This window comes from Dunckerocampus dactyliophorus, chromosome 20 (assembly GCF_027744805.1).
Source record: "Dunckerocampus dactyliophorus isolate RoL2022-P2 chromosome 20, RoL_Ddac_1.1, whole genome shotgun sequence".
NCBI lineage: Eukaryota > Metazoa > Chordata > Actinopteri > Syngnathiformes > Syngnathidae > Dunckerocampus > Dunckerocampus dactyliophorus.
In genome coordinates, this window is record NC_072838.1 from 6,279,310 (window position 1) to 6,304,650 (window position 25,341).

A 25,341-nucleotide genomic window follows, 5' to 3' on the forward strand; every position below is an offset into this window, starting at 1 on the left:
CGGAGTACACCCTGGTCGCCAGCCAATCGCAGGGCACATATCAACCATTCATACTCACATTCATACAATTTAGACAATTTAGAGTCGCCAATTAACCTAACATGCATGTTTTTGGATGTGGGAGGATACCCAAGGGAGAATCGAACCCAGGTCTTCCCGATCTCCAGACTGTTACTGTGTTGGCCAGCAGGCTAACCATAGACCACCGTGCGGCGCCTCTCTCATCTCATCAGTACATAAAACTTTTGAAAAATCTGTCATGGAAAATATAGCCATTCAAGTTTATTCAGCTTGGGTTTGGAAAAATGCATAAAATTGAGAATATGGTCAAAATACTGTCTTGTCTAATAATCGTGCACACAATGTGATGTCCTCGCCCAACCTGATGGTTGCCGGTTTGATCCTCAGTTGATGAATTGATTTCAAAAGATTTCTAGACAATGTCAACATTTATTCTACATTTAAGTTCAGCATTCACATTCAATTTCGACTGAAATTGCTTTATCTAGTTAAGGCGTGTTTTGTCTGCTTAATGAATGCTCGCACAAAAACAATATCAGTCTCGTTTTCCGCTTCTATTTTTCTTGTTTTATGGGTTCATTAAAAAACATTAAAACAAGATTTGGATGGCATCAAATCATAAAAGTGGGTTGCCGCACCATTTATCACGGGGCATTTATGGTTCAATCGATAAACTACGTTAATGGGTCAGTGTGTGATCTTGCCTGCAGCGTTACCTGTTTAATGAGAGCGAACCGGATTCGGAAAATAACACATTTTACCAAACCTCCTGATGCAAAAAGAAAACACTCTTATGTTAAACGCCATGTCCACACTTCTATAAAGCGAAAGTAAACTGTCGCTCGTTATATGTGAGCTATGTTTACGAGAAGGCGAGTAGTTTTATAGGGCCGTCAGTCACAGTCACTTAGAATTGTCATTGTGTTTATGAGATAAGCATCACCCATAATAGGTATGTGTAAGGATCAGCTGATGGACTGTTTAACCGGGGAGGCACAAATGCTGGAGCCAGCTGTAATAATAATAATAATATATTATACTTTCATTTAACACTGACCAGTAGCTGAGAAGAACTATTCATTATTTTCCATCTGGCCTGCAAATCCTCTATAAGGACATAAGTATTAAGACAACTGGCCATTAAGTTGAGGAATGCAAATGGGATGTATTGTTGTGTGTGTGTGTGTGTGTATATATACAGGTAGTATAGTATTATCATGAGAATATAGCTACTCCCCACTTTGCAGCATCAACTTATTTTAGGACCTTCTGCATCATTTTGGACTGTGTGGGATTTTTCTCCATTCCAGATTTTTTTCACAAATCTGGATGAATGGTTTTGTGTATGGCTTGGAACCCACCCATTTTCCTTGTGAGCAAAAGTATCGGATCATGTGACTGGCGGGTGTGTTTTGTTGCCCATGTGTGTCCTATTACCTTTCTTATTCAACCAGTACGACTAGCAATAGCATTGGATGTCTGTGTTCAGTTTCAGATTGGGTAAGGAAGGTTTTGCAGGTGTAGACTGCATTTAGAAGTGAAAACAACATGAAAAGCAAAGTGCTGTCTATGGGTGTTTGCTCACATGAACAATGGGGTGGGTCTTCTAGGTTGTGTATCCAATCCAAACCCAAATGTTTTCAGTCTGCAGCAAAAATAAAGGATATGACCTCACTCTTCCAATACTTCTGGTGGGCACTGTAGCGCAAAGGACCACTGAAACTGTTGGGACTGAATTTACCATAATCTTCTGCTACAGTGTCTGTCTCCGGCGTTTCCGCATTTTGACAGCTGTCATTTGTTTTGCCCTCCGTGTTTTTGTGTCAGCGGAAGCCGAAGACACTCTTCACTTCTCTCTTTTGTCTTTGCCTGGCTGCTGTGATCCATCAGAACAGCAGGAGGGATTATCCCCACAAGCTACGTTAGATAGGTACACACCGCTAACTACAACAACCAAGTGCACGCCCAAGAATTGAACCAGCGCTAGTTGTGCTATCCACTATCCGCTATCCAGCGTGGCTCTTTCAGGCGTCAGGGAGGGAGGGGAGGTATTTTTTCACATAGCCACACCAGCTGGCATCCGTAACACCAGTGGCACAACTAGGTCTGCCGCGAATATAACTCTGTATCAACCGCTAAACAAAGGAGGGTTAGTCATCCTGCCTCCAAACATGGCACCAAATTCAACCATTACAGGAAATTTCAGTCGAAGTGGCAACCCGTCCTTGAAAACTTGAACAAGAATGGTCAATGTGTACAGAACCGCGTCAGCATGCATCTACGCCGCTGCTTGCTACGCGCAACCAAATATCCTTGCACTGATGATGTTTGTCCTTCCCATTCAAAGGCGACCATGACTTCAGTGCCAGATTGAGAATCATTGATTGTGCGTGTGGCTGAATAAGCCAGTCTGGGCCAGGAAGGCTTGCCCACATGTGGGACATGAGGAGGAAGCAGTTGCTCCAGCCGTGTGTGCAGTACGTTTCCTCTGTGCTTCTGCAATCCTTCTGTTTTTTGACTTGGACGTTCACAAAGCAAGTAATTCCTACATAATGAGGTCCAGGTCTTCGAGGGACACTTTGAGGCAGTTCTTGTTTTTTGTCAGACATTCTGACAACAACCTGCCCGCCTGACATGAGCTTTCTGGAGAAGGCTGGAAACACTGGTGCTCTGGGATTGTATCCAGCCACCTGATACGAAGCAGTCTGCAGAGACACCTCAAGTGAAAGTGGTTGATGTTTGGCATGTCTGCTGTAGACTGTCCAGGTCTGGCTGGCATACAGGAGGGGGGCATGTATGAAGGTATCTGGTAACGGTGCCAGCCATGTTTACCAAATGGACCGTTCCCTCAGGTGACCACGCCGCAGCTGGCTGTTGGCCCTCATCCCAAAACCTACTAGAAAGTGTCTATGAATTACACAGATGACATGCAGTGCAGGGAGGCTGCACATTGGACTTGTTTTACAACAGCGTAGCCCTTTAAAGCGTCACTGCGTCGGGCAAAGGGGGTTATAGTCCCTTAAAAACAAACAAACTGCCATCAAATTGTCATTCCAGTCTTCAAATTTGTGCTTCTTGGCCGCATCCAACAACAGCTGCTACAAGCTTTGTCTTGGTTCTGTTTAAGCTGTCATTAGTCAGGAGTCGGAAAGTAATGATATCCTTACAAGCAAAAAAAACCTCCCCGAAGGCAGACATTAATCAATGATGTATAAGAAATATTTTTCCATTGTTCCACTGCATGCTTGAGGCTTTGAATTTATCTTCTATTTAAAAGCAAGTGAATAAGGAAATATGACAGAGTTAATGGACTGGCTTGAGGTTAAAGTATAACTAAACATTACAGAACAGCGTAGGATCCATGTTTGGTTTATGGGCAACTCTAAATCAACCCTTTTTCTCATGTTTGTAGTTTTAGAGCCCGAGCACTGACGTGCTAAGAAGGCTTATTTGAAACAGCTATGTTTATTATTACTTTTTATTCTATCTATTTTGCAATTTTTCTTGCATTTTTGAGGGTCTTAACATGCATAAAAGGTTGCATGAAAAAGCAGGGGTCCCGAACACAAACCCCTGAAACTCATCATTAGTGACTGAGTAGGCTATTCCATAAGATGCGAGCGGTACATGGCAACCCGTTTTGATGATCAAGCTGACAATTCTCGACTAAACTGCTAAAAACTCAGCTCCACAAGGTCAGATCGTCACTATAAATGGCACATGTGATGAAGACAACACTTTGAACTTCCTAAATTCGTCTCAGCACCACCGAGTGGCCACAGGAGACGGCACGCGCATGCCCTCAGTTGTTGCGTGGGGCCCGTTCAACGCTGCTCGCGGCTTTAATTTGATCTTATCTTTCCCCTGTGAATTCCCATTTGGGAGAGAATTTTACAGTTTCTAAGGGAGTACATGGTTGAAAATGCCTTGCAATATAATCATTACTGATAGGCCACTTTACCTGTTCCAATAGAAAGTGGTTTTTGGAGTGTTTGCCTCATCCAGTCAAGTGTTTTCTCAGTTTCACATTTGAATCTATAAATAGATCCCTGGAGACCTTCTTCAGTGCCGCTTAGTAGATTCACGGATTGAGTCAAGCCCTGTTTGTTTCTTTTGCTCTGAATGTAATCAGTCTGAATGATCCTTTGCGGTCATACAATACTATCTAACGGAGCAACCGAACTGTTTTCCCTTGCTTGCATGCAGAGGGTGACCATGTTTTGATTAGTGAAAACCGGGAAAATCGATTACGAAAACAGAAGAAATATTTTGGAACGTAACCAATATTTTTGTGGAAAATGTGCCCCCTTCAGTTGCAAGAACTTGGGAACTTGAACTGTCGTTGTGCATGACGTCACTCATTTTATGAGACTTAAACCCGGCAAGCGTTAACTCGGTGCGTATGTTTTGCTTTTCTTCAGCTTGCTGACAAAAAGACGCCCACGTGGCAGCCTGTCAAGGATTACGTCACAGCAGCGGCGCCCTAATGCCGGAACAAACAAAAGAAATGCATGTTTGGATGTGTTGAGGTGGTTACTTGTGTGATATAATACATGCACCATAAATAAAGTATACAATAATCCCTCATTTATTGCGGTTAAAGGTTCCAGAACCGACCGTGATAAGTGAATTTCCACCAAGTAGGACTCCTTATTTATAAATGGAATATTTTCACATCTAGAGCAAGAAAAACCTGTTTTATGACCTTCTGAGTATGTTTTTTAACCTTATTAGAGCACTCTGGATATCAAATAACACCCCTATAGTAACCTTTACACTCATATTACCCAATATAGTAGACATAATAAGAGAAAATAAAACATTTAAGACATAAAAAAGACACAATATAGACTCACACATGTTCACAGTGGGAGAGTTCTTTGTTGTTGTTTTTTAACTCCCTGTTCTGTAAAGTACTTGTTGGCTATTGTCTCATCAGTGTAACATTACTGACACCTAGTGACCAGTGTAGATTATTACATGTTATAGCAACATAGCAACAAGTCTTTGAATGTGTCTTCTGAATGCCTTATATTTGTATTTTTTATTCACTTAGCCATCTATACTGTATGCTTGAAAATGCTTCATTTAGGCAAAAATATGTAACATTTGCTTAAATATGCATTTTTTTTCATGATCAAAAACAGGCCACATTCAACCATGAAACAGTGATGATTTATTAATATAACATTTTTTAGCGTAATTAACGCTCTGAACACATAAACAGCAGTGCAATTCCAACACCTTATATGTACCTCCAACTCCAAACAAACACGTCTATAGTCCATTCATTGCAACAACACTTCCTCACTGTCACGAGACAAAGCGCGACGTGCGTTTATGGACACTCAGAACATCACAACAACATTATTATTATGCGTGTATGGGTGGACTGAATAAACAGAAATGCAATGAAAATCAATAAGTGGATATTCTTATCACTCACTTTGTAACTCTTAATGCGGAAGTAATTTGCTGTATTTAAGTGTGCTTGGAAATCCCAGAAAATTCACTCAAAACACGTGAACTCAACTTGAATGACCTAGTGTCTTTGAATGCAACTCGCCATTGCTCATAGCAACACAGCTAAAGTCTGATTCAAATATTCTATTAAAGAAACCAGTGTTAGCTAAATCGATTTTCAGACATGCATGGCATCTCTTAACTTGATTTAAGTTTTAAATTAATACATACAAATATATTATCCTGCACTGTCATTTATCTTTCTTTCAATAAAATGCAGTAAAAATGGGCATATTTCAGACATGATAATGGTAATGGTCTAATTTATTTTGAACATGCATACAAGTTACATTGGAATACATCACACAGTATAATTTACTGTTCTACATGTCCAAAAGGGAGTAGGAAGAAGCAAATCTTATTTAATCCTACACCCCATCCGTTTCACATCAAATGCAATACATTTGTTCACTTCCTGTATTCCAAATGTACTCTTTGCTAGTTAAAATGCATAAGGAAAACGATAAGGTAATATGATCATACGATGTGACATGGTGATTAATCGGGATTAATGAATTTGAAAAATATGATTAATCTGATTAAAATTTTTAATAATAATATATTTTGGAAAAGATCGTGATAGAGTGAAGCCACGGAATACGAAGCAATGTGTGAGTGTATATTAAGGCTGTCATGTTAAAAAAACGTATATGAACTTATCACAATCAGGTCTGGAACCAATTAGCTGTGATAAATAAGGGATTACTTTCATAGTAATACTATTATACTACTACATTTTACATTTTTAATGCACCACAAACATAATTTCTATACACTAGTACCTCGCATAACGTAAACCTCCTTTTACGTAAATTCGACTGACCGTAAAGAATTTATGTAAAGTTTTTGCATCGTATTACGTAAGACATTCCACATAACGTAAAGCGTCAAGTCGGTGCAAGTTCAGAAATTCGATTTGAATAGCTGGCGCGACAGAGAGAGGGAAACATTTTCCATGACTAACAGAGTACACTTGGTGACGCCTTCTTACGCTTCACGCTCTCATTGGCTGATTATCGGGGCACCGCCTACGCTCTCATCTCATTGGCTGACTTATACAGCACGTATGTGAGTTTGTGTGAGAGACAGGCTTCTCCCTTCAACCTCCCTTCGTAGTCGCCCTTAAACTAGTTGATTGTTTTTGTTTTTCAGTTTTATTCATTTACAGCAGGGGTAGGGAACCTACGGCTCGGGAGCCAGATGTGGCTCTTTTGATGACTGCATCTGGCTCGCAGACATTTCTTAACACCATAAAATGTGTTCATTTTAATTTGTTTTCCTGACATTTTAAAGTAAAACATTGCAGAAATCACAATGTTGAAAATAACATTCAAAATATGCATTCTAATGCATTTTAACCATCCACCCATCCACTTTATTTTCTAGCTCAATGTCAGCTGTCCTTCCCATATTTTCCGTGTCAGACACCAAAACTTGATTATTATTGGGGTCGTCCCTCCTTTAATCAAATAGTCAGCTAGCTAATTGTGCAGAGGCAACCCTTTTGACGAAAAAGGAAAAGAAAGAAAGATACGGAGTAGGGCGCAAAGCCATGCAGCACCAGAAGTCGCATTAAAGGTAAAAAAGTAATTAATTTATTATTGGTTAGCTTCAATAAAACAATATTATTACAAAGAATAAATTCAGAGACTTGTTATATTCTAAAATTGTTGGTCTTCCTTAAATATCCACACATTTGGTTGTATTCGGTGTTAAAAAATATGATATGGCTCTCACGGAAATACATTTTAAAATATGTGGCTTTCATGGCTCTCTTAGCCAAAAAGGTTCCCGACCCCTGATTTACAGTAATCTTAGTTACTCTACTACGTTTATGCTAACGTTTTCTTATATTTTCCCACCATATTTGGTGGACTTTGAATATTTTGAAGGGCCAAAGGGGTGAGTTTGGGAAGATCTTAGAATGGATTAGGCTATTTACATGTATTTTACGCTTCGTATAACGTAAAAACCCTATAACGTAAACGTTCTCCGAACGGATTATTTACGTTGTAGGGGCGTCTACTGTACATAAATATTTGGTCCCAATATGGAACCTTGTGGCGCTCCGTGTGTAATATATATATTTTTTTCCGAAACAATCACTATACTTTTCCATTTTTTTCAAAAGCAATTTATGGTCAGTGGTGTCGAGAGCCTTAAATCAATAAAGACTCCAACTGTGTATTGTTTATTGCTGTTGTCATCTCTTCCACTAGTTCAGTCACCGCTATCAAAGTGGACTTGTTCTATCCTCCGTCCATCACCAAAAAATTGGAATTTGCTGCTGTGCAACATAAATATCAGGACGGACGAAATCATTAAACTGCAGTATAGGACAGGGTCTTTACGCCGATTGGACCGGAAGCTGCGCTGCTCCAGCAATACTGTACTAGAAAACTGGTAGGTGAAGGGAAAAAAGTGCAAAATACGGACATTTCGCAGGAAAAGCGGGAGGGTTGATAGTTACGGTTGGAACTAGAATTCAGTTTTAACACTGACATGAAAACTTACGTCTACATCTTCTATCTGACTCCATATCAAATGACTGTCCTTGTATCACTGATGTACAACACGTGGTATGTCCCCAGTGGTGATGGCAGACATGTGAGGCAATTATTTTGAAAGTCTATGAGATTGGTAGTATTGATCCTGCAGGCAAACGCAAAATGCAAAAAACTCATCAAGACTGATAGTCTGTCACATTTGAATGTAGAAAGCATCAATGTCACACATACCTCATATATACCTCATATACCTCCACTGGGGCGTGTATCAATCTCATTCCACTCATTGGACGCAAAAACGTGAACACCCTCGGGTTCATCAATCACCTGCTCAAGGAGCAGTCTGTAGTTTTTAGGGCACTGCCTCTGCCTGTCCAAGCCACTGAATTGTTCTCAAATAGAAGCACGTTTTTTAAACTTACATTTCTATATTCTCTTTCACAGTCACCATGTTGCATTATACACTAATTCCTACGGTTACGATTTCTGATTTGTGGGGTTGTCATCTTCTCCTGGTATGTTTAGGTTAAGTGGAAACCCCATTTCCCCATTTCCTGGAGTACAAGTATACAGTACGTACTGTATGTCCCATTCTTGACGCAGACAAACTGGATGCACAGCATGTCGTCTCGATTCTCAACTGGTGGATTGGGACCCAAAAGTGGGTCGCTGATCCATTCTGCGTGGGTCGTAGACAGCAAGTAAAACAATTCGTTAAAATATGTAAGCTACAACTCATGTTTGACTTCAAGTGAAGTATCTGCTTTTATGGTGTTTTTGATATTTAATTTTAATTCATGCATTATTTGTATGCATGAAGTTATGTTCTTCCTCATTTCCTTGACAAAATGCCTTCATAAATGCCTCTAAAATGCACTTTGGACATGTAATTGTGCGTATTAATGTTTCACAACATTACAGGTGATTTAAAAAAAACAAATACGTATGCTTGGTTTGACTTCAATAAAAGGAGAAAATCAAAAATAAATATTACAATTAATACATAAATGAACGAATAAATAAATTAATAAAAATTAATAAAAAGACTTAAAAGTGTAAAATATAGTACAATAAATTAAAAAAAGACTTAAATACAAGTAATACAAATAAAAAAGACTTAAAGTTTAAAACATAGTAAAAATAAATTAATATTACCTAAAAAAAAGTGTAAATAATAATAAAATCAATACAAATAAGAATAACTTAAATAAAAGTGTGAAAAAAATAAATTCATGTAAAAATGACTTAAATAAGTGTAAAAATATATTTAAAAAGAAATTAAAATGACTTAAATAAAAGTGTAAATACAAAAATAAAGATAAAAATGGCTGAAATAAAAATGTCAAAAATAATACAAATAATTAAAAATGTCACATGATCTAAATAAAAGTGGGTCGCAACTTCATGTGGGTCCGAGGTTGAGACCTCTCTCTGTATTATAGCTCCATTGAAAATAGGCCAAATTACGGGTAACCTCGGTCAGCGTCATTAATCTGTTCCAGAAGGTCAAATGCAACCCAAGACGTACTCTAACCAAATTCATTTTTCCCATTAGAGATAATGTAAATCACATTAAACTGTTCTGACACCGAAAAATATTATCACAAAATACATCCTATAAGGAATAATTATAGTTTAGTCTGCTCTGGAGGACTGCAGTCACCGACGAGTCAAGAGGGCAGAGAACAACAGAAACAACCAGCAAGCAGACAAAAGAGCAAAGAGGAAAGCAAGGACAGTTGCTACCTTAGCGCCAACCTCCTTTGTGTGCAACAAATGCCCCAAAGACTGCCATTCTAGGGTTGGGTTGCACAGCCACTCTAGAAGATGCAACTGTACATGATTGCGCTACACCATCATCTCCCGATGATGAATGGATGCCGAAACATGCAGAAAATAATTGGAAAAGCATATAAGTACACAGAAAAGATGAATGAAAGGGATAAATGAAGATTTAACGTCGTTGACTGAGGACTTGATTGTTGACAAAGACGGCTATGAGTCAGATAAATCAACACGGACACCACCTTTGTATTGGGTTTCTTTATCAAAATGCTGGCACTTTGGTTCCATTTTAGGTTATTGATCAAAAGAAAAGCAGAAACTTGTGGCATAAATGTCTCAGTTCCTGTGTCAAATTATTAGAACGTTAACAGGCTGCTAATAGCGACTTTTCGTGATAAAAATACACAAAACATCCGCCCTTAAAGGGGTAATAACACAACAAGACATGTGGCATATTGTACTCAAAACTATAAAAAAAAGTGTGACTTACCATCTGGAAAATACAGTAGCAGTTGCTATATACAGTATGTAGTACCAGACTCAAGCATACCTTGCGGGCTGCTTTGGTTATTTTGTCTTGTCCAAACTGCTCACCCTTTTCTACACTTCCTGCATAAGCTTTAGGGTTCCCCTCGGAACAGGTTGCAGACAAATGCAGTGTATGCTATCAAACATCCAACAGGTTTATGGTTTGTGTGCACGCAGACATGACGGCCAACGCAGCTGATGTTGTGGTTTTGTCAAGGGAAAGTCTGCAGCGAGCTCCAAAATAAATAAGAGACGACACAAATTCTTTTAGAATAATGAGAGGTACAATTTCATTGAACTTGCACGCAAGGAGACAAAACAATATGCAGCGAAATGTCTGACTTCGAGGAGAGCGTTGAGCTCCTCCTCCTGTGAGGAACAGAGACGGTGAGGGGCAGACTCACATGCCCAGACACCCGAGGCTGGGCATACGGGGGACGTTTACACAAACATAATATAACACATTTTTCTGAATGATTTGGAATACAAACAGTTTGTTTCAATTTGAAGGGGGGGGGGATACCATTTTTGTCCACGTTGAGATCTTGAGTACTGTCACAAACACACAAAATGTTCATGTCATCCAAACTCGCCTGTGTTCCGTGCACATAAAATAACCTGTTAAGTGGAGCTAAAATGCATACTCCTAATACCTATTTCTCTCTCTTTCTCTCTCTTTAATCAGATTACAAGTGCTCATGCCTCAAAGTCTGAGATTGTGAAGTCTGGGAGTCCGAAATCTACTCTCAAGCACATATGGACAGAAGGCAGTAAGGACATGTCCATCAGTAGGCTGTTGTTACAGACTCTGCATGGCAAAGAGAACAACACGGCATTGGACTTCCGTTATGATACTCCAGAGCCCTATTCAGAGCAGGATCTGTGGGACTGGTTGAGGAACTCCACAGACCTGCAGGACTCGCGGCCCAGGGCTAAACGACGGCCCATGGTCAAGACTGGGAAGTTCAAGAAGATGTTCGGCTGGGGGGACTTTCACTCTAATATCAAGACAGTGAAACTCAACCTACTGATCACTGGTAAGATTGTGGATCACGGCAACGGCACATTCAGTGTCTACTTCCGCCACAACTCAACAGGCCAGGGCAACGTATCGGTCAGCTTGGTCCCGCCCACGAAGATAGTGGAGTTTGATGTAGCAGCGCAGCAGTCGGTCATCGATGCCAAGGACTCCAAGTCCTTCAATTGCCGCGTAGAGTACGAGAAGGTGGAGAAGGGCGCCAAGAACACGCTCTGCAACTTTGACCCATCCAAGACGTGCTACCAGGAGCAAACTCAGAGCCACGTCTCCTGGCTCTGCTCAAAACCTTTTAAAGTGATCTGCATCTTTATCTCCTTCTACAGCACCGACTACAAACTGGTGCAGAAAGTGTGTCCGGATTACAACTACCATAGTGACACTCCATACTTCCCCTCTGGCTGACATCCCCTCATGCAGTAGACAAGCGTTAACCAGGGCTTACACCCACCACAAAGAAATGTGTATGTTAGCCATCCTATCCGCTAAAATGTCAAACCGGTACCAAACGATCCTATTGATATCTTATTCTAACGTTTACATTTTTGCAGGGATTACATTTTGTTTTGATGTTAAATTAGTAAAAAAAAAAAAAAAAAGCTTAAAAGCAGAGAATTATATGACTTGATTTTGTCAACTCGGGGTTTATCCCTGTTGAATGTTCATTCATTGGTACTTTTTGGAGTGTCGTCAGACTCGCTCTGTGCTTTTTTGGGGTGGGGGGTTTGGTCACACTCACAAAGTTTTTGCAATTCTTTGGATGGACTCATGCAGGCTTGTTGATCATTGACTGTGCGAGCCAGGTGAAGATGCTGTGAGGATACAAACATGACTTTAATGCGAATTTGTGAGGTGGTCTGTACAACTAACTCAGCATTTGACTGGCTTCAGAATGTTGTTACATGCACACTACAGTAATCCCTCGCCATGTCACGGCTTTTCAAAAATGCATTAATGAATGAATCCGCTGTTTCGTGGTTGACTATTAATAGTCCAATGCATATTTAAGCAAATTCTACATATTTTTCTGCCTGAAGTAAGCATTTTCAAGCATAAAAATGGCTAAATGACCTGAAATGCAAACATAAGGCATTCAGAAGATGCCAAAGACATGATGATATGTAATATTCTACACTGGTCACTAGGTGTCAGTAATGTTACATTGATAAGACGATAGCCACCACATGAAGTACTGTACAAAAACAAGGAGTAAAAAAAAGGAACAACAAGGAACTCTCCTAATGCTAATGTGTGTGAGTCTATATTATGTCTTATTTTCTCTTATTATGTCTACTATGTGGGTAATAGGAGTGTAAAGGTGACTCTAATGGTGTTATTTCATGTCTTGAGGGCTGTAATGATGTTTAAAAGCGTATTTAGAAGGTCTTAAACGGGTTTCTGTAACTATGCTCTAACTATGAAAATATTTCACTTATAAATAAGGAATCCTACTTCGTGGAAATTCACTTAGCACTTTCGGGTCTGGAACCAGTTAACCGCGATAAATGAGGGATTACTGTAATAATGCAAGAATAAAGGAATTCTGAACTGGTCGTCATCTGATTACCTGACTGTCACCTAATTATAGTTTGTGGATAGTTTTGGGGGGGATGGGGCTCACTCTTTATGACTTGGTGGTATACAGTGGTGTGAAAAAGTGTTTTCCCCCTTCCTGATTTCTTTATTTTTTTTCATGTTTGTCACACTTAAATGTTTCAGATCATCAAACAAATGTAAATATTAGTCAATGACAACACAACTGAACACAAAATGCAGTTTTTTAAATGAAACTTTTTATTATTAAGGGAGAAAAAAATCCAAACCTACATGTCCCTGTGTGAAAAAGTGATTGCCCCCTAAACCTAATAAGTGGTTGGGCCACCCTTAGCAGCAACAACTGCAATCAAGCGTTTGTGATAACTTGCAATGAGTCTCTTCCAGCGCTGTGGAGGAATTTTGGCCCACTCATCTTTGCAGAATTGTTGTAATTCAGCCACATTGGAGGGTTTTCCAGCATGAAGCGCCTTTTTAAGGTCATGCCACAGCATCTCAATAGGATTCAGGTCAGGACTTGGACTAGGCCACTCCAAAGTCTTTCATTTTGTTTTTCTTCAGTCATTCAGAGGTGGACTTGCTGGTGTGTTTTGGATCATTGTCCTGCTGCAGAACCCAAGTTGGTTTCAGCTTGAGGTCACCAACAGATGGCCAGACTTTCTCATTCAGGATTTTTTGGCAGACAGCCGAATTCATGGTTCCATTTATCACAGCAAGTCTTCCAGGTCTTGAAGCAGTAAAACAGCCCCAGACCATCACACTACCACCACCATATTTTACTGTTGGTATGATGTTCTTTTTCTGCAATGCAACGTTACTTTTATGCCACATGTAATGGGACACACACCTTCCAAAAAGTTCAACTTTTGTCTTGTCACACCACAGAGTGTTTTCCCAAAAGCCTCGGGGATCTTCAAGATGTTTTCTGGTAAAATTGAGATGAGCCTTGTTGTTCTTTTTGTTCAGCAGTGGTTTTCGTCTTAGAACTCTGCCATGCAGGCCATTTTTGCCCAGTGTCTTTCTTATGATGGAGTCATGAACACTGACCTTAACTGAGGAAAGTGAGGCCTGCATTTCTTTGGATGTTGTTGTGGGGTCTTTTGTGACCTCTTGGATGAGTCATCGCGGCGCTTTTGGGGTAATAAACTCCTGGGAAGGTTCACCACTGTTCCATGTTTTTGCCATTTGTGGATAATGGCTCTGACTATGGTTCACTGGAGTCCCAAAGGTTTAAAAATGGCTTTCTAACCTTTTTCAGACTGATAGATCTCAATTAATATCAGTTAAGTTATGTTTTAACAGGGGGGCAATGACTTTTTTACACAGGGACATGTAGGTTTGGATTTTTTTTTCCTCCCTTAGTAATAAAACGTTTTATTTAAAAACTGCATTTTGTGTTCAGTTGTGTTGTCGTTGACTTATATCAAAATTTTTTGTTGATCTGAAACATTTAAGTGTGACAAACATGCAAAAAAAATAAAGAAATCAGGAAGAGGGCAAACACTTTCTCACACCGCTGTAAGTATTTGATCCCCTTCCAACCAGCATTGTGCATTGTGACCGCCACAGAGCGGCTATGTGTCCATCAAACACACACGAGTCCTGTCCCTTTAAGAAAGTACTCCTAGTCGCAACTCGGTATGTTGTCATTACAACCATGGGCAACACCTAAGAGCTGGTGTCAAGATTGAAGACCTGCAGAATGGACTAGGAGCTTTCATGCAAGATTTCAACCGGTAGGGGAATGATGGGGGAAGAGCTGGTTGATGATGTCAAGGGAGTTGAGAGAACCGTCACAAAAAAGCATTAATAAGACACTTTGCTGTAATGGATTGAGATCCTGCAGTACCCACAAGGTCCCCCTGCTCAAGCAGACACATGTCCAGACCCGTCTGAACACCAAAATGGAGCTCTTTGCATGCTTCAAATGGACTGGACGTGTTTGGAGGCAGAGAAATGGTGAATATGAGTCCAACGACACCATCCCTACTGACATGGAGATGGAAACATGCTTTGGGGTGGTTTCTCTGACCAAAATCCCTCCTTGGATGTATGCAACCCTGGTTTTGTATTGGGATCAAATACTTAGTTTCCTCATTTACGAGTTATTTTATAACCATTATTTTAATGCTTTTTTTCCTGATTTTTCTTACATTTTGCCTCTTGAACTTAGCATTATACTTATTTTCCCACTTTATATATACATACACACACACACACACACACACACACACACAGAAGAGAAAATTGTAATGTATTTATATATAGAAATGATTGCATAATTTGTATGAATGGTTTGTATTGTACATATTTCATCCTTCTAGCGTTGCTTCTGTACATGCACCCCATGAGCTGTTGGTGTTACCCCCTTTCCTGCTGAGTCATTTATGCTTGTTCTTGGTTCTTCTATCCCAGAAAATGATGTTTCTGCCCTAGATGTGATTTTACTGAAAACAGCAAACCTGTATTGAAGCTGTAGCAACTAAATATATTAAAAGTATTCATTGGAATTTTCTTTAATGGGGAAAAGTTTCAAAAATTAAAATGATAGTACAATGTATTGTCTGAATGGTGGTTTGTTTGTTTCACTCTAAAACGTATATAAACTCATGAATCTTGCTGTTTTCTGGTTGAATATGACTTATTAGTCAAAAAATGTGCATATTGAAACAAATTTTATGTGCATATTATGACTGAATTAAGCATGTTCAAGCATAAAAATGGCTAAATGAACTGAAATACCAATATAAGGCATTCAGAAGATGCATTCCAATGATATGTGGTAATCTACACTGGTCACTAGGTGTCAGTAATGTTACATTGATGAGACAATAGGAAGGAAGTACTGCACAGTCCTTTTTTATCTTATTATGTCTACTATAGTGTAGTATGATAGCATAAAGGTGACTATAGGTGTTTTATTTACTTTCTAGAGGTCTCTATAAATGTTAAAACCCATATTTACAAGGTCGTAAACAGGTTTTGTATGCTTTAAGCTTTCTAAATGTTTTTTTTTAACATTATTAGTGCCCTCAAAACATGAAATAACACCCCGCCCTCTTATGCTGCAGGGACTCAAGGCGGCTTGCTAGCTTGCTTGCTAGCTAGCGAGTCAAGAAGTTAGCCTCAAATTTATTTCTTGCAAACTGAAGAAGCCACAAACTTAGCACTTTTTACACAGAATCGGAGGAGGGCTTTTTTCACTCCGTCATGTCAGACATGCCATGGCTGAATTCACGTAGTGTTAAGGTAATGCCATGTAAGGTAATGTCTCAATGTTTTGTGTAACTGCCGCCTAGTGACCAGAATACTACATGTCCCTTGTATTTCAATGTGTTTTGACTAATAATAGACCATAGTCTACCACAAAACAGCGCTCATTTATTGGAAAACTGCGATAATCAAACCGTGATTTTGCATGGGAATGTATGTGGAAAACACATTATTCAGGTAGCTGCATATCCAGGTGAAATCCGCACTAAAAATTAGACTATTGCGCTAAGGGATGCGCCAGGGCCACACGACTGTCATCGCGCATACTGCGTGGCTCCTTCTTGCCATGAGTAACGCTGTACCAGTTTGCACCTGCCTTCAAAACGTGCTAAATTTAGACGCAAAAACACAGACCCCTAACATGTTTCATGTTTGATAAATCAGGTTGTGGGTGCAAAATGATTACATTTGCATGCCCTCCTCCCAGTCTTCTGTGCGCTCTGTTAATCTGCATATCCATGAAGGCAGACGCAAAATGGACTGCCAGTGCTATTTTGCCTATTTGACAGTCCTCGTCGCACCAGTCAAGTTTGCACGTGTTTTTAACCCGCAAACCTTTAGTCGATGAGGCTCTTAGTGTATCCCGAGTGAAGTGAGTGATTTAGCTAGTGCGTCACAGTAATGTCAGTGTTTTAAATTCACTAATCCTAATGGAACTGTGACTCACAATGCTTTCTTTATGGGCCTTGTGGTTCCCATTCATAGTTATGCACATTTTAACCATACTGTAGGCCATAACTTAAGTTACTAAAAAATAAATAAAAATTGCGGACCCCCAACGTATGGCCCGCGGATCCCTGGGGCGCACGGGAGCAGATGCAGCTCGCCTTTGCTTGGAGGAAGAACCTACAGGTAGGAGCCATTTCCTTTTCCACAGGTTAAAAATGGCTGATCAAGAAAACGCCTCCTGGGGTCAGTGTATGCAAAATGTGAGAATCTGTGATCTCTAAAGCTATCATAGTTTGAGAATCTCTGATATCGAATAATACATTTTGAAAAACCGTCATCGAGTGAAGTGGCAAAATTCAAACTGCAAAGTGACGAGGGAATCTGTATCGGCAGATTTGGTGTTGCAATGTTGCGAGTCCACATGTTTATTAATACCACAACATTCTATGTACCAAAGGGTAAAATAAAACGTTGCACGTGATGTTGCATGATAAAGCAAAGTCAAACTTTTGGCAAAACCCGAATCATACAAAAACTGGGGCGCTGGAAAACTTCCACGGTATTTTTTGTCCCAGCAAAATGGATTGAGACAAATTACACTTGGTACACACTTCCCATTCTGCATACTGCGCACACAGATCATGTAAACAGTCCACAGAAACCGCCAGCGCCAGAACACATGAGCCCCTTGCCTGACTATAATTACTTCTTGGCACGTCTTCCCATCACACAGCATGCGCAATTGAACAGATTCCATCGTAACCAAGCATCCTAGAAAGTTGAACATAGCGGCAAACTTGCTTTGGATTCCTGAGAGATGCGGAGACGAGGATGAGAGACTGATAGCGTCTGTTCAGGGACTCCGCAGTGGCACCTGCTATGGAATCCTCCAATTCAGCAGTTGGGATCAGCAGTCAGCTTTAAACAGATTAGAGCCTCTGAGGGTGCGAAATCCGCTGCCTTTAGCTGGCTTGCGATTTATCAGTAATTAAAGTGGATGCCAGGTTTGTGTGTTCATTGTGGTCCACGGGGTGCTTTTATAGCTGTCCTCATTAAAGAGCTGCCTCCAAAAGTTTGCCCTCAATGCTCACTTGAACAAGCCAGCGGGGATTCCTTGAACACGTCAGTGCCTATGACTAAATACCAGCAGCATGTTTGTCGAACCTGCCACAAGCCCTGGCATTTTATGGCCATATCAGCGCATGTCAACTGGTTATTAATAAAGAAGGAATATCATCAGCAAACATTTAAGAAATCAGCATTCATTTTAGAAGAAAAAAGTCAAAATATTAAGAGAAATCATTTGTAATCTACCAAGAAAGTCGTTATTTTACGAGATATTGTAATATTATGAGAAAAAATGACGTTATTTTAGTAGCATAAAGTTGAAATATGAAAGAAACAAACACATGATTGTTTTTAAGATGTAAAATTATGGAAAACAAAAAAAACAACAAACCAAATGTTGTAATTTTTGTAAAATTAGGTTGTGGAAAAAGTTATAATGTTGCGAGTATAAAGTAGTAGCGAAGTTTCACTACGCCAGTAACGTAGTTGTTTGGCATAGCAATGTTAATAACGATCATAATAACAATGTCGCTGTAGCTTGGTTAGTATGCGGGTCACATGATGTAAATGGGGCGTTGTTGGTGGTTTTTCAGAAGGCTTTACAGGCGGAATAGTTGCATCCCATTACGTGCATTCGTAGCTGCCTCTTTCTATCTGTTTTTATATCTTCAGAAAAGAGAAAGACGTGTGTTCGTGTCTCAGGTCCTTTCAAAGAGTCATAAATTCTATCCCTATGATGTGTGTGCGTTTGGGGGGCGTGCCGAGCCGACTGGGCGGGTGCGATGGCCAGGAAATGGGGGTGTGGAAAAGGACAACAAACTACCTAAGGCACTCTCGTTTCGCTCTTTTGTGGGTAGCTGGGAGGAATCACACAGACAGAAAAGCAAGTCCAAATAAGCAACTACCCCCCCCAAAAAACGAACCTGTGACTCACAAGATTTGCAAGTCCACTTTGAATAAGTGCACCTGGCAACACTGCTCCTGACTCAGGACATGGCGTCCACACAGTAGCAGGCAGCAAAGCCTTCTCTACTGGCCTAAACGCTACCAGAAGCACTGAGCTCCATTTACAGCTTCAATTCCATGAAATCGTTTTAATTTATTCCCAACAGTCCGTTATCTTCATTTCATAAAGTGTTTCTTGGCTGCACTGCTTCCAGTAGTCTCTGTGAATGTTGGATTTTTTTTTGTTTTTTGTCCAATCAGGTTTCAGCTTTTATGTGTTGCCATGAAGACTTAATCTGCCCGGGGCCTTCAGAATCAGAAGTGCTGACCCATCGAAACACTTATCATTTTGTGTGTATGCTTTGGACTTGCTGTTTGTTGGAGATCATCATTTGTCCTGCTGCTCTGTGTGAGCTTGTCCGTTTTAATTAAACACTCCATTGATGGCACCCACTGCCGTGTCTCCACAGCCAAAGGTAACGCAGCTAACTACAAAAGCGTAGCGTGACAATTAGGGTTGGGCACTGAGCATCGATGCGACCCAGGACTGACATTCCGATTCTCCCGGAATCGTTCATTTCTGAAAATTTCAATTCCTACGTTCGATGATCGAACGGACGCATAACACCAACGAAGAAGAAGCGGCAGGAAGTGTTTGTGTTCATCCATTTCAACCAGAGATAGTGTACGCCGGCACGCGCTAGTTTGGCTGAAATTCTGCAAAAAAAAGGGTGCACCACTAACATGATGAAACAACTCCGGATTGACAGGGCGTACAGAGTGCCCTGTTTGTGATGCGCTACGCCCGACTTCTTCCAACCAGTGTGGTAAGTAAAACAATAAATTACATCGATCTCATGCCAACATTGATGCAGCAAACAAATGATAACTTATACAGCGAACAGGGTGGCCAACAGGCCAACAGGTTGCTCCTCAGACTGTCCAGGAGGTCATTGATGCCCTGGTCCAGATCTGGGAGGAGATCCCCCAGGACACCATCCATAGTCTCATTAGGAGCATGCCCCCACGTTGTCACGCATGCGTACAAGCACGTGGGGGCCACACAAACTACTGAGAATCATTTTGAGTTGCTACAATGACATTTTGGCAAAATGGACCAGTGTGCTGCATCATTTTTTTCACTTTCATTTTTGGGGTGTCTGATTTCCCCCCTCTATAGGGTGATCATTTTCATTTCTATCAAATGATGTGACATCATTTTGTTACTAATACATCACCCACTTATTATCAGGAAAGATATTCAAGATCATTTTTCCCCCAGTTTAGATCTGATGTGTTTTCGAAGTGTTCCTCTAATTTTTTTGAGCAGTGTATATTTTGTTAATACTGCCAAAATTCCAGCTGTTTTTTGCAATTCTGCTGTTTTTTTTATTTTCCAACTAAAGACCAATTTTCCAACTAATTATCAGTTTATTCCCATAATATTTTGACTTTATTCTCGTAACGTTATAATTTTTTCTGCATCCTGATTTTCCCAAAAATTATAACTTTATTTGTTGTTTTATTTGTTTCTCATAACATTACGACTTTTAAAAAATAATTTTTACGTTCATTTCTTTATTTCAGCTTTATGCTACTAACATGACATTATTTTTCCTCGTAATATTATGATGCTAGTCTTTAAAAATGACGACTTATCCTCATTAGATTACAACACGTTTCTCTTTTTACTTTATTCTTGTACAATTACTGCTTATTTTTTTATTTTTTGGTGTTGTTGTTTTTTTGGGGGGTTTTCTTTTTAAATTCTATTTTTAGGATGTGCCACGGGCCAATAAAAAAAACAAGCAGGGGCCGCACATGGCCCCTCAGCCACACTTTGAATAGCCCCGATTTAATAGTTAGGACCAGTAAATGACACGATTTCAGTCAAATGGACACGCCCACGTGTATGGCTGCCACAGATGGAGATCTGCTAATAAGTTCATAAGTTTGGCGTCAGGTTTCTTCCCGTGAGGAAGACAACGAGACTTGAAGACATTCCCCACATGAAACCAGCCAGTCCCATCCTAACCTAATCCATGCTTTGTCCCAGAACAGAATTTCAGCTTTAATCAAAATCGGAATGGAAAAAGGACCCTGTGTGCCTCTGGGATATTTTTCCATTAACCATTTTGACACATGACTGACTGTAGGGGATTATTGGTTTTTGAAGAACTATTAACAGCTGTACATTAGCATTTTAATACAGTTCCCCTCAACACACTAATGCAATTTACTTCTCTGCTTTGTTGCCAACTCATTCCTGCAGCAATTCAAACTAACAGCAATAAGCCCCCCAGCTTTAATTATTTTAATTGCAATGGAATATAACTTTTGGTTAATCACTTTTTACATCTTCAGACACCAGCCATTACAGCTCCTCTTTGTACCGTTCCATACGACTCCAGGTCACCACCCGGGCCACCCAGAAGCGTTTGGTTTGCATGTGATTGGACGCGGTGTTTACCTCATTGAGATGTGTGTTTTCTTTGAATGCTTTCTGCTGCACACAAATGAAGAAACTGCAGTGCCCGACAGCATCCACTAAATTTCCACTAAGGCTTGAAATAACCATTATAATTACATAAATATTAACGAAATAATAAGTCCAATTTTTGTACGGCAACCTGTCTGGCCTTGTGGGATTGGTAGGTGAAATGCTTTCAGGAAGTTGTCTGATTGGGGTCCCGAAAGGTGCCTTCAGGGGATTAGTTATTCACATTCCCCTATCGTTTTCAGCCATTCCGGTGCTTGTGTACCTGGCATGTTATATTAAGTTTTATTTTGACTTTGTCACTCACTTTGTCTTGTTGATAATTCCACACCGTGAGGACCTTTTGTTCCCTAAACCTTTTTTTCTGAATTTCCATTGTAAAAGGTTGTTTGTTTGGAATACCAACAACAAACAATGTTGCTAAAGACTCCATCACATTCTGCCGTTTAACAATTCCATCTGCCTCCGTCTAAATATTTACATCAGATGGCGTCATACGGCGATAAATTCCAATTTTGGCCTTGGACAGTAGATAGAACAGCATGCCTGATGTCCAAATATGTCTGAGAAACATCTGCTGTATGAATAATGAATGAAACGGATGAAAAATGTCCAAATTATGTCTATCGACATTGAGTTTGCGTCTAGTCGTAGCTCCTCAACGCTCCACACCGCTCCTTTTGAAATTATATTTGGATGACTATTACCTTGGAATGCTATTATTTGGATGATTGTTATCCTGGAAGAGTATTATTTTGGAGTATTATCACACTTGGAGATTTTTTTTCTATACTGGTACTGATATTGACATTAATAAAAGCCATGACAAATACTGGCCGTTGAACAGCTTTGTTGTGTATGTTCCTGTCACGCTCTGTGCCTCTGCCTGGGTGACAGTTTGTTTACATTCCATTTTATCTCCTTAGTTCCGGAGAACTACTACAAATAATTTGTAGTACTTCCGCTTTTGGTCTGTTCTATTTTCTGCCGGCTTTACCTTTCTGTTCTTACGCACCTGCCGCTGATTTGTGTTGTTTAGGATTTTGTTAATTTATTAATTAAAAGATTCTTACCTGCACTTGGGTACCGTCTCTGCATCCTGTGGTCGTCGCCACAACACCACCGTGCCGTGCCGTGCCGGTTCTGTGATAACAAATAACAATATTTTATTTTTATATCCTGCAACATAAAGAGTTGAATTGCTACCATTAAGGGTCAAAGCTGTTCGCTTCAAAAATCAGAATACAGCGGAACCTTGGTAATAAAATTCAAATAAACTAATATAGTATGCGTAACAATCCATCCATCCATCCATTTTCTGTACCGCTTCTCCTCTTTCGGGTCGCGGTTGCCATTTTGCTTAACTAGCTGAGAGAATGTCAACAAGGAAGGACGTTTTGTGATTTTTAAAAATCCACGCAGTGTGTTAATAACGTGACAAGACGCCATATTGTACGCTAATCGGAGAATTCCACTGAACAGAGGCAATTTCTTTAACGTTAAAATATGCGGATGTTAACCAAAGTTCGACTGTATAATGATCGTTGAAATGCCACAACCACAACCACTTCGAAGGCTCTTTTTATTTGTCCAGCTATTTGCAAACGTTTGGTGTTTCGGCCAATTAAAAAGACAGAGTGAGCCGTGACAATACTGCATCCTCCCGTGACACAAGGTCTTGGCATTCACTCCAAAAATGTGCTTAAAACTCTTGTTTACAGTCGTTCCTCGTGATGTCGTGGTTACATTATCGCTCCCTCGCTCTATTGTGTTTTTTCAAAAATATATTAATTAATAACTGATCGCTGTTTTGTCAAAAATACTGAAAGACACAGGTATATGCAGTATCATGGCCACTAGGCGTCAGTAACGTTCCATTACTTAGACATGACAGATCCGACATGATAAAGTCAAAAGCTCCTTCCGTTCTTGTTCTTCTTCCGCACTCCATTTTACACCCTTTCTTCAATTTAGAACACAGTAAATAAATTGGAGGTGTTTAGTTTGCTAATGATTAAAGCCATGGCCGTCTCTTGTGTCCCTGCAGTGATCCCGTAGCCTGCACATTCCATTTGAGCACTGTGGCATAAACAAAGAATAATAGGAGTGTAAAGGTGACTATAGGGGTGTTATTTCATGTCTACAGGGCTGGTAAAGATTGTATTGAGAAAGTCATAAACAAGGTTTTCTATGGTCTAACTACGAAAATGTTAACCGAACCAGTTAACCGCGATAAAGGATGGCGATTGCACAGAAAACAATTTGCCGACAGGATGTCTTACTGGGATGACGTCACAGAGCATGGGGGTTGTCTTTAAAGTTTATTATCTTCAAAATGTATTGACTTAAATCGATGAAATTTATATGTATTTTATGCAAAATGTGTGCTATTTCCTCACTTCATTCGTGGATTTGGGATGACCTTTTACACATAACTAATATTTATGTACTTTTTGTGGGTTTTTTTGGTCTGTTTAATTGGATTTTTAAGTTAATTTCTATCTTTCTAAGTGTTGTAAAGCTGGGATTGGGCTTGAGTTGTTTTCTCTACTTTTATTAAATAAAGACAATAAATAATAAGAATATGAATTAAATGTGAAGACTTTCTGTATTTGTGTGGACACCCTTGACTTAGGTACTAATATAAGTATATTAAATATAAGTACAATTGTAAATATAAGTGCAATAACATCATAAGGCAACCAGAGTAGGGTGGGGGTTCATGCACATGCACTCACACATGCACAGTTTGAAGTGTATACATGCATAAAATAATACAATAAGACAATGGAAAAGGACAAAACATTTCTTTCAACGTTTCTTTTGCAGTGGAACACAGTTGGTATTGTTTTTGTTTCGATGACGTTTTTAATTACCGACAATAACAAAGCAGTGGGTGGGGAGTGTGTGTGTGACAAGGGTAAAAGAGGTTTTTGGATTTCTAGAGCCACACTTCAGGCTTTCAATAACAGGATTAATGTGGCCCCCGGTGCTGCTGTTCCACTTGGAATGGGATCAATCGGAAAAAGGCAAAAGCGTTTTAAAAGGATTATAGATTAGCAATTAGATGTCTTCTGACTGCGGGTTAAAAAGAGGCCTCACTTGGTGGTTTGACTCGTTTCAGGTGACTTGTGTCCTTTACTGGCACTGTGGCACTTCACTTTGACGCTTAAACACTATTAACGGTTACATATTCATTTATTTTTCCTGCTGGACTTTAGTTTGGTTAATTTGGTTGATGTCGTTTTCCTTTCCATGGAGGTCCAACACAGCACGTCCTCCATGAAGGTGAAAGTAACCCGAAATATATATTGATCCCTTTCATTCCTCATTTACATGCACTTAGAATCATTTTATTCATGTAAAACTGTAATTGTAAAGCTATTTCTTGTGCTAACATTTTTGAGACTTGTGGCGTAACTGTGTTAATTCGCAAAGAACTACAGTCACCCACTGATGACATCATGGCTGGCTTTCCCTTCTTGTTTCCATGTATTAGCAAGCTAATAGGATGCTAAGAGGTATGTTTTGTAATAAAAATACATTAAGAACACAGTTAGACTCATGCAGTGCATAATAAGATGAAAAGACGCACGCCATATTGTACGCGAAACAGAAAATGTGGGCAAAATTTTGGCGTTAACAGTAACACAAGCTAACTGGGGCATACATAACTGTATTCGGATTGAATTGATACGCAGATGTACCCAGAGGAAAATTATGGAAAATGATTTGCCAACAGGTTGCCTTCGTATTTTCATGCTTCATTTTAAAAACCATTAAACACAAAAGCAAAACAGTTTTATGTTTTAAATGTTGCTCCCTTAGCGTATTCAAAATGAACTGAATCTTAACAGCGAGGTACGTATCTAATGAGACGTACGGTATACTATTTTTTTCAGTTAAGTTTTGAAGAAATGCACCGCAGAGTAAAT

The 25,341-nt window shown here is 39.7% G+C and overlaps 1 protein-coding gene across 1 annotated transcript in view; it reads left to right on the plus strand.

The window, feature by feature from the left end:
- The window catches only part of nxph1 (neurexophilin 1), a 43,604-nt gene extending 28,092 nt beyond the window's left edge, over window positions 1-15,512 (plus strand). The window contains exon 2 of the mRNA XM_054764076.1: window positions 11,050-15,512. Within this exon, the coding sequence (XP_054620051.1) occupies window positions 11,050-11,805 (756 nt within the window). The 3' untranslated portion in view covers window positions 11,806-15,512. The remainder of the gene's footprint in view (window positions 1-11,049) is intronic.
- Window positions 15,513-25,341: the final 9,829 nt, after the last annotated feature.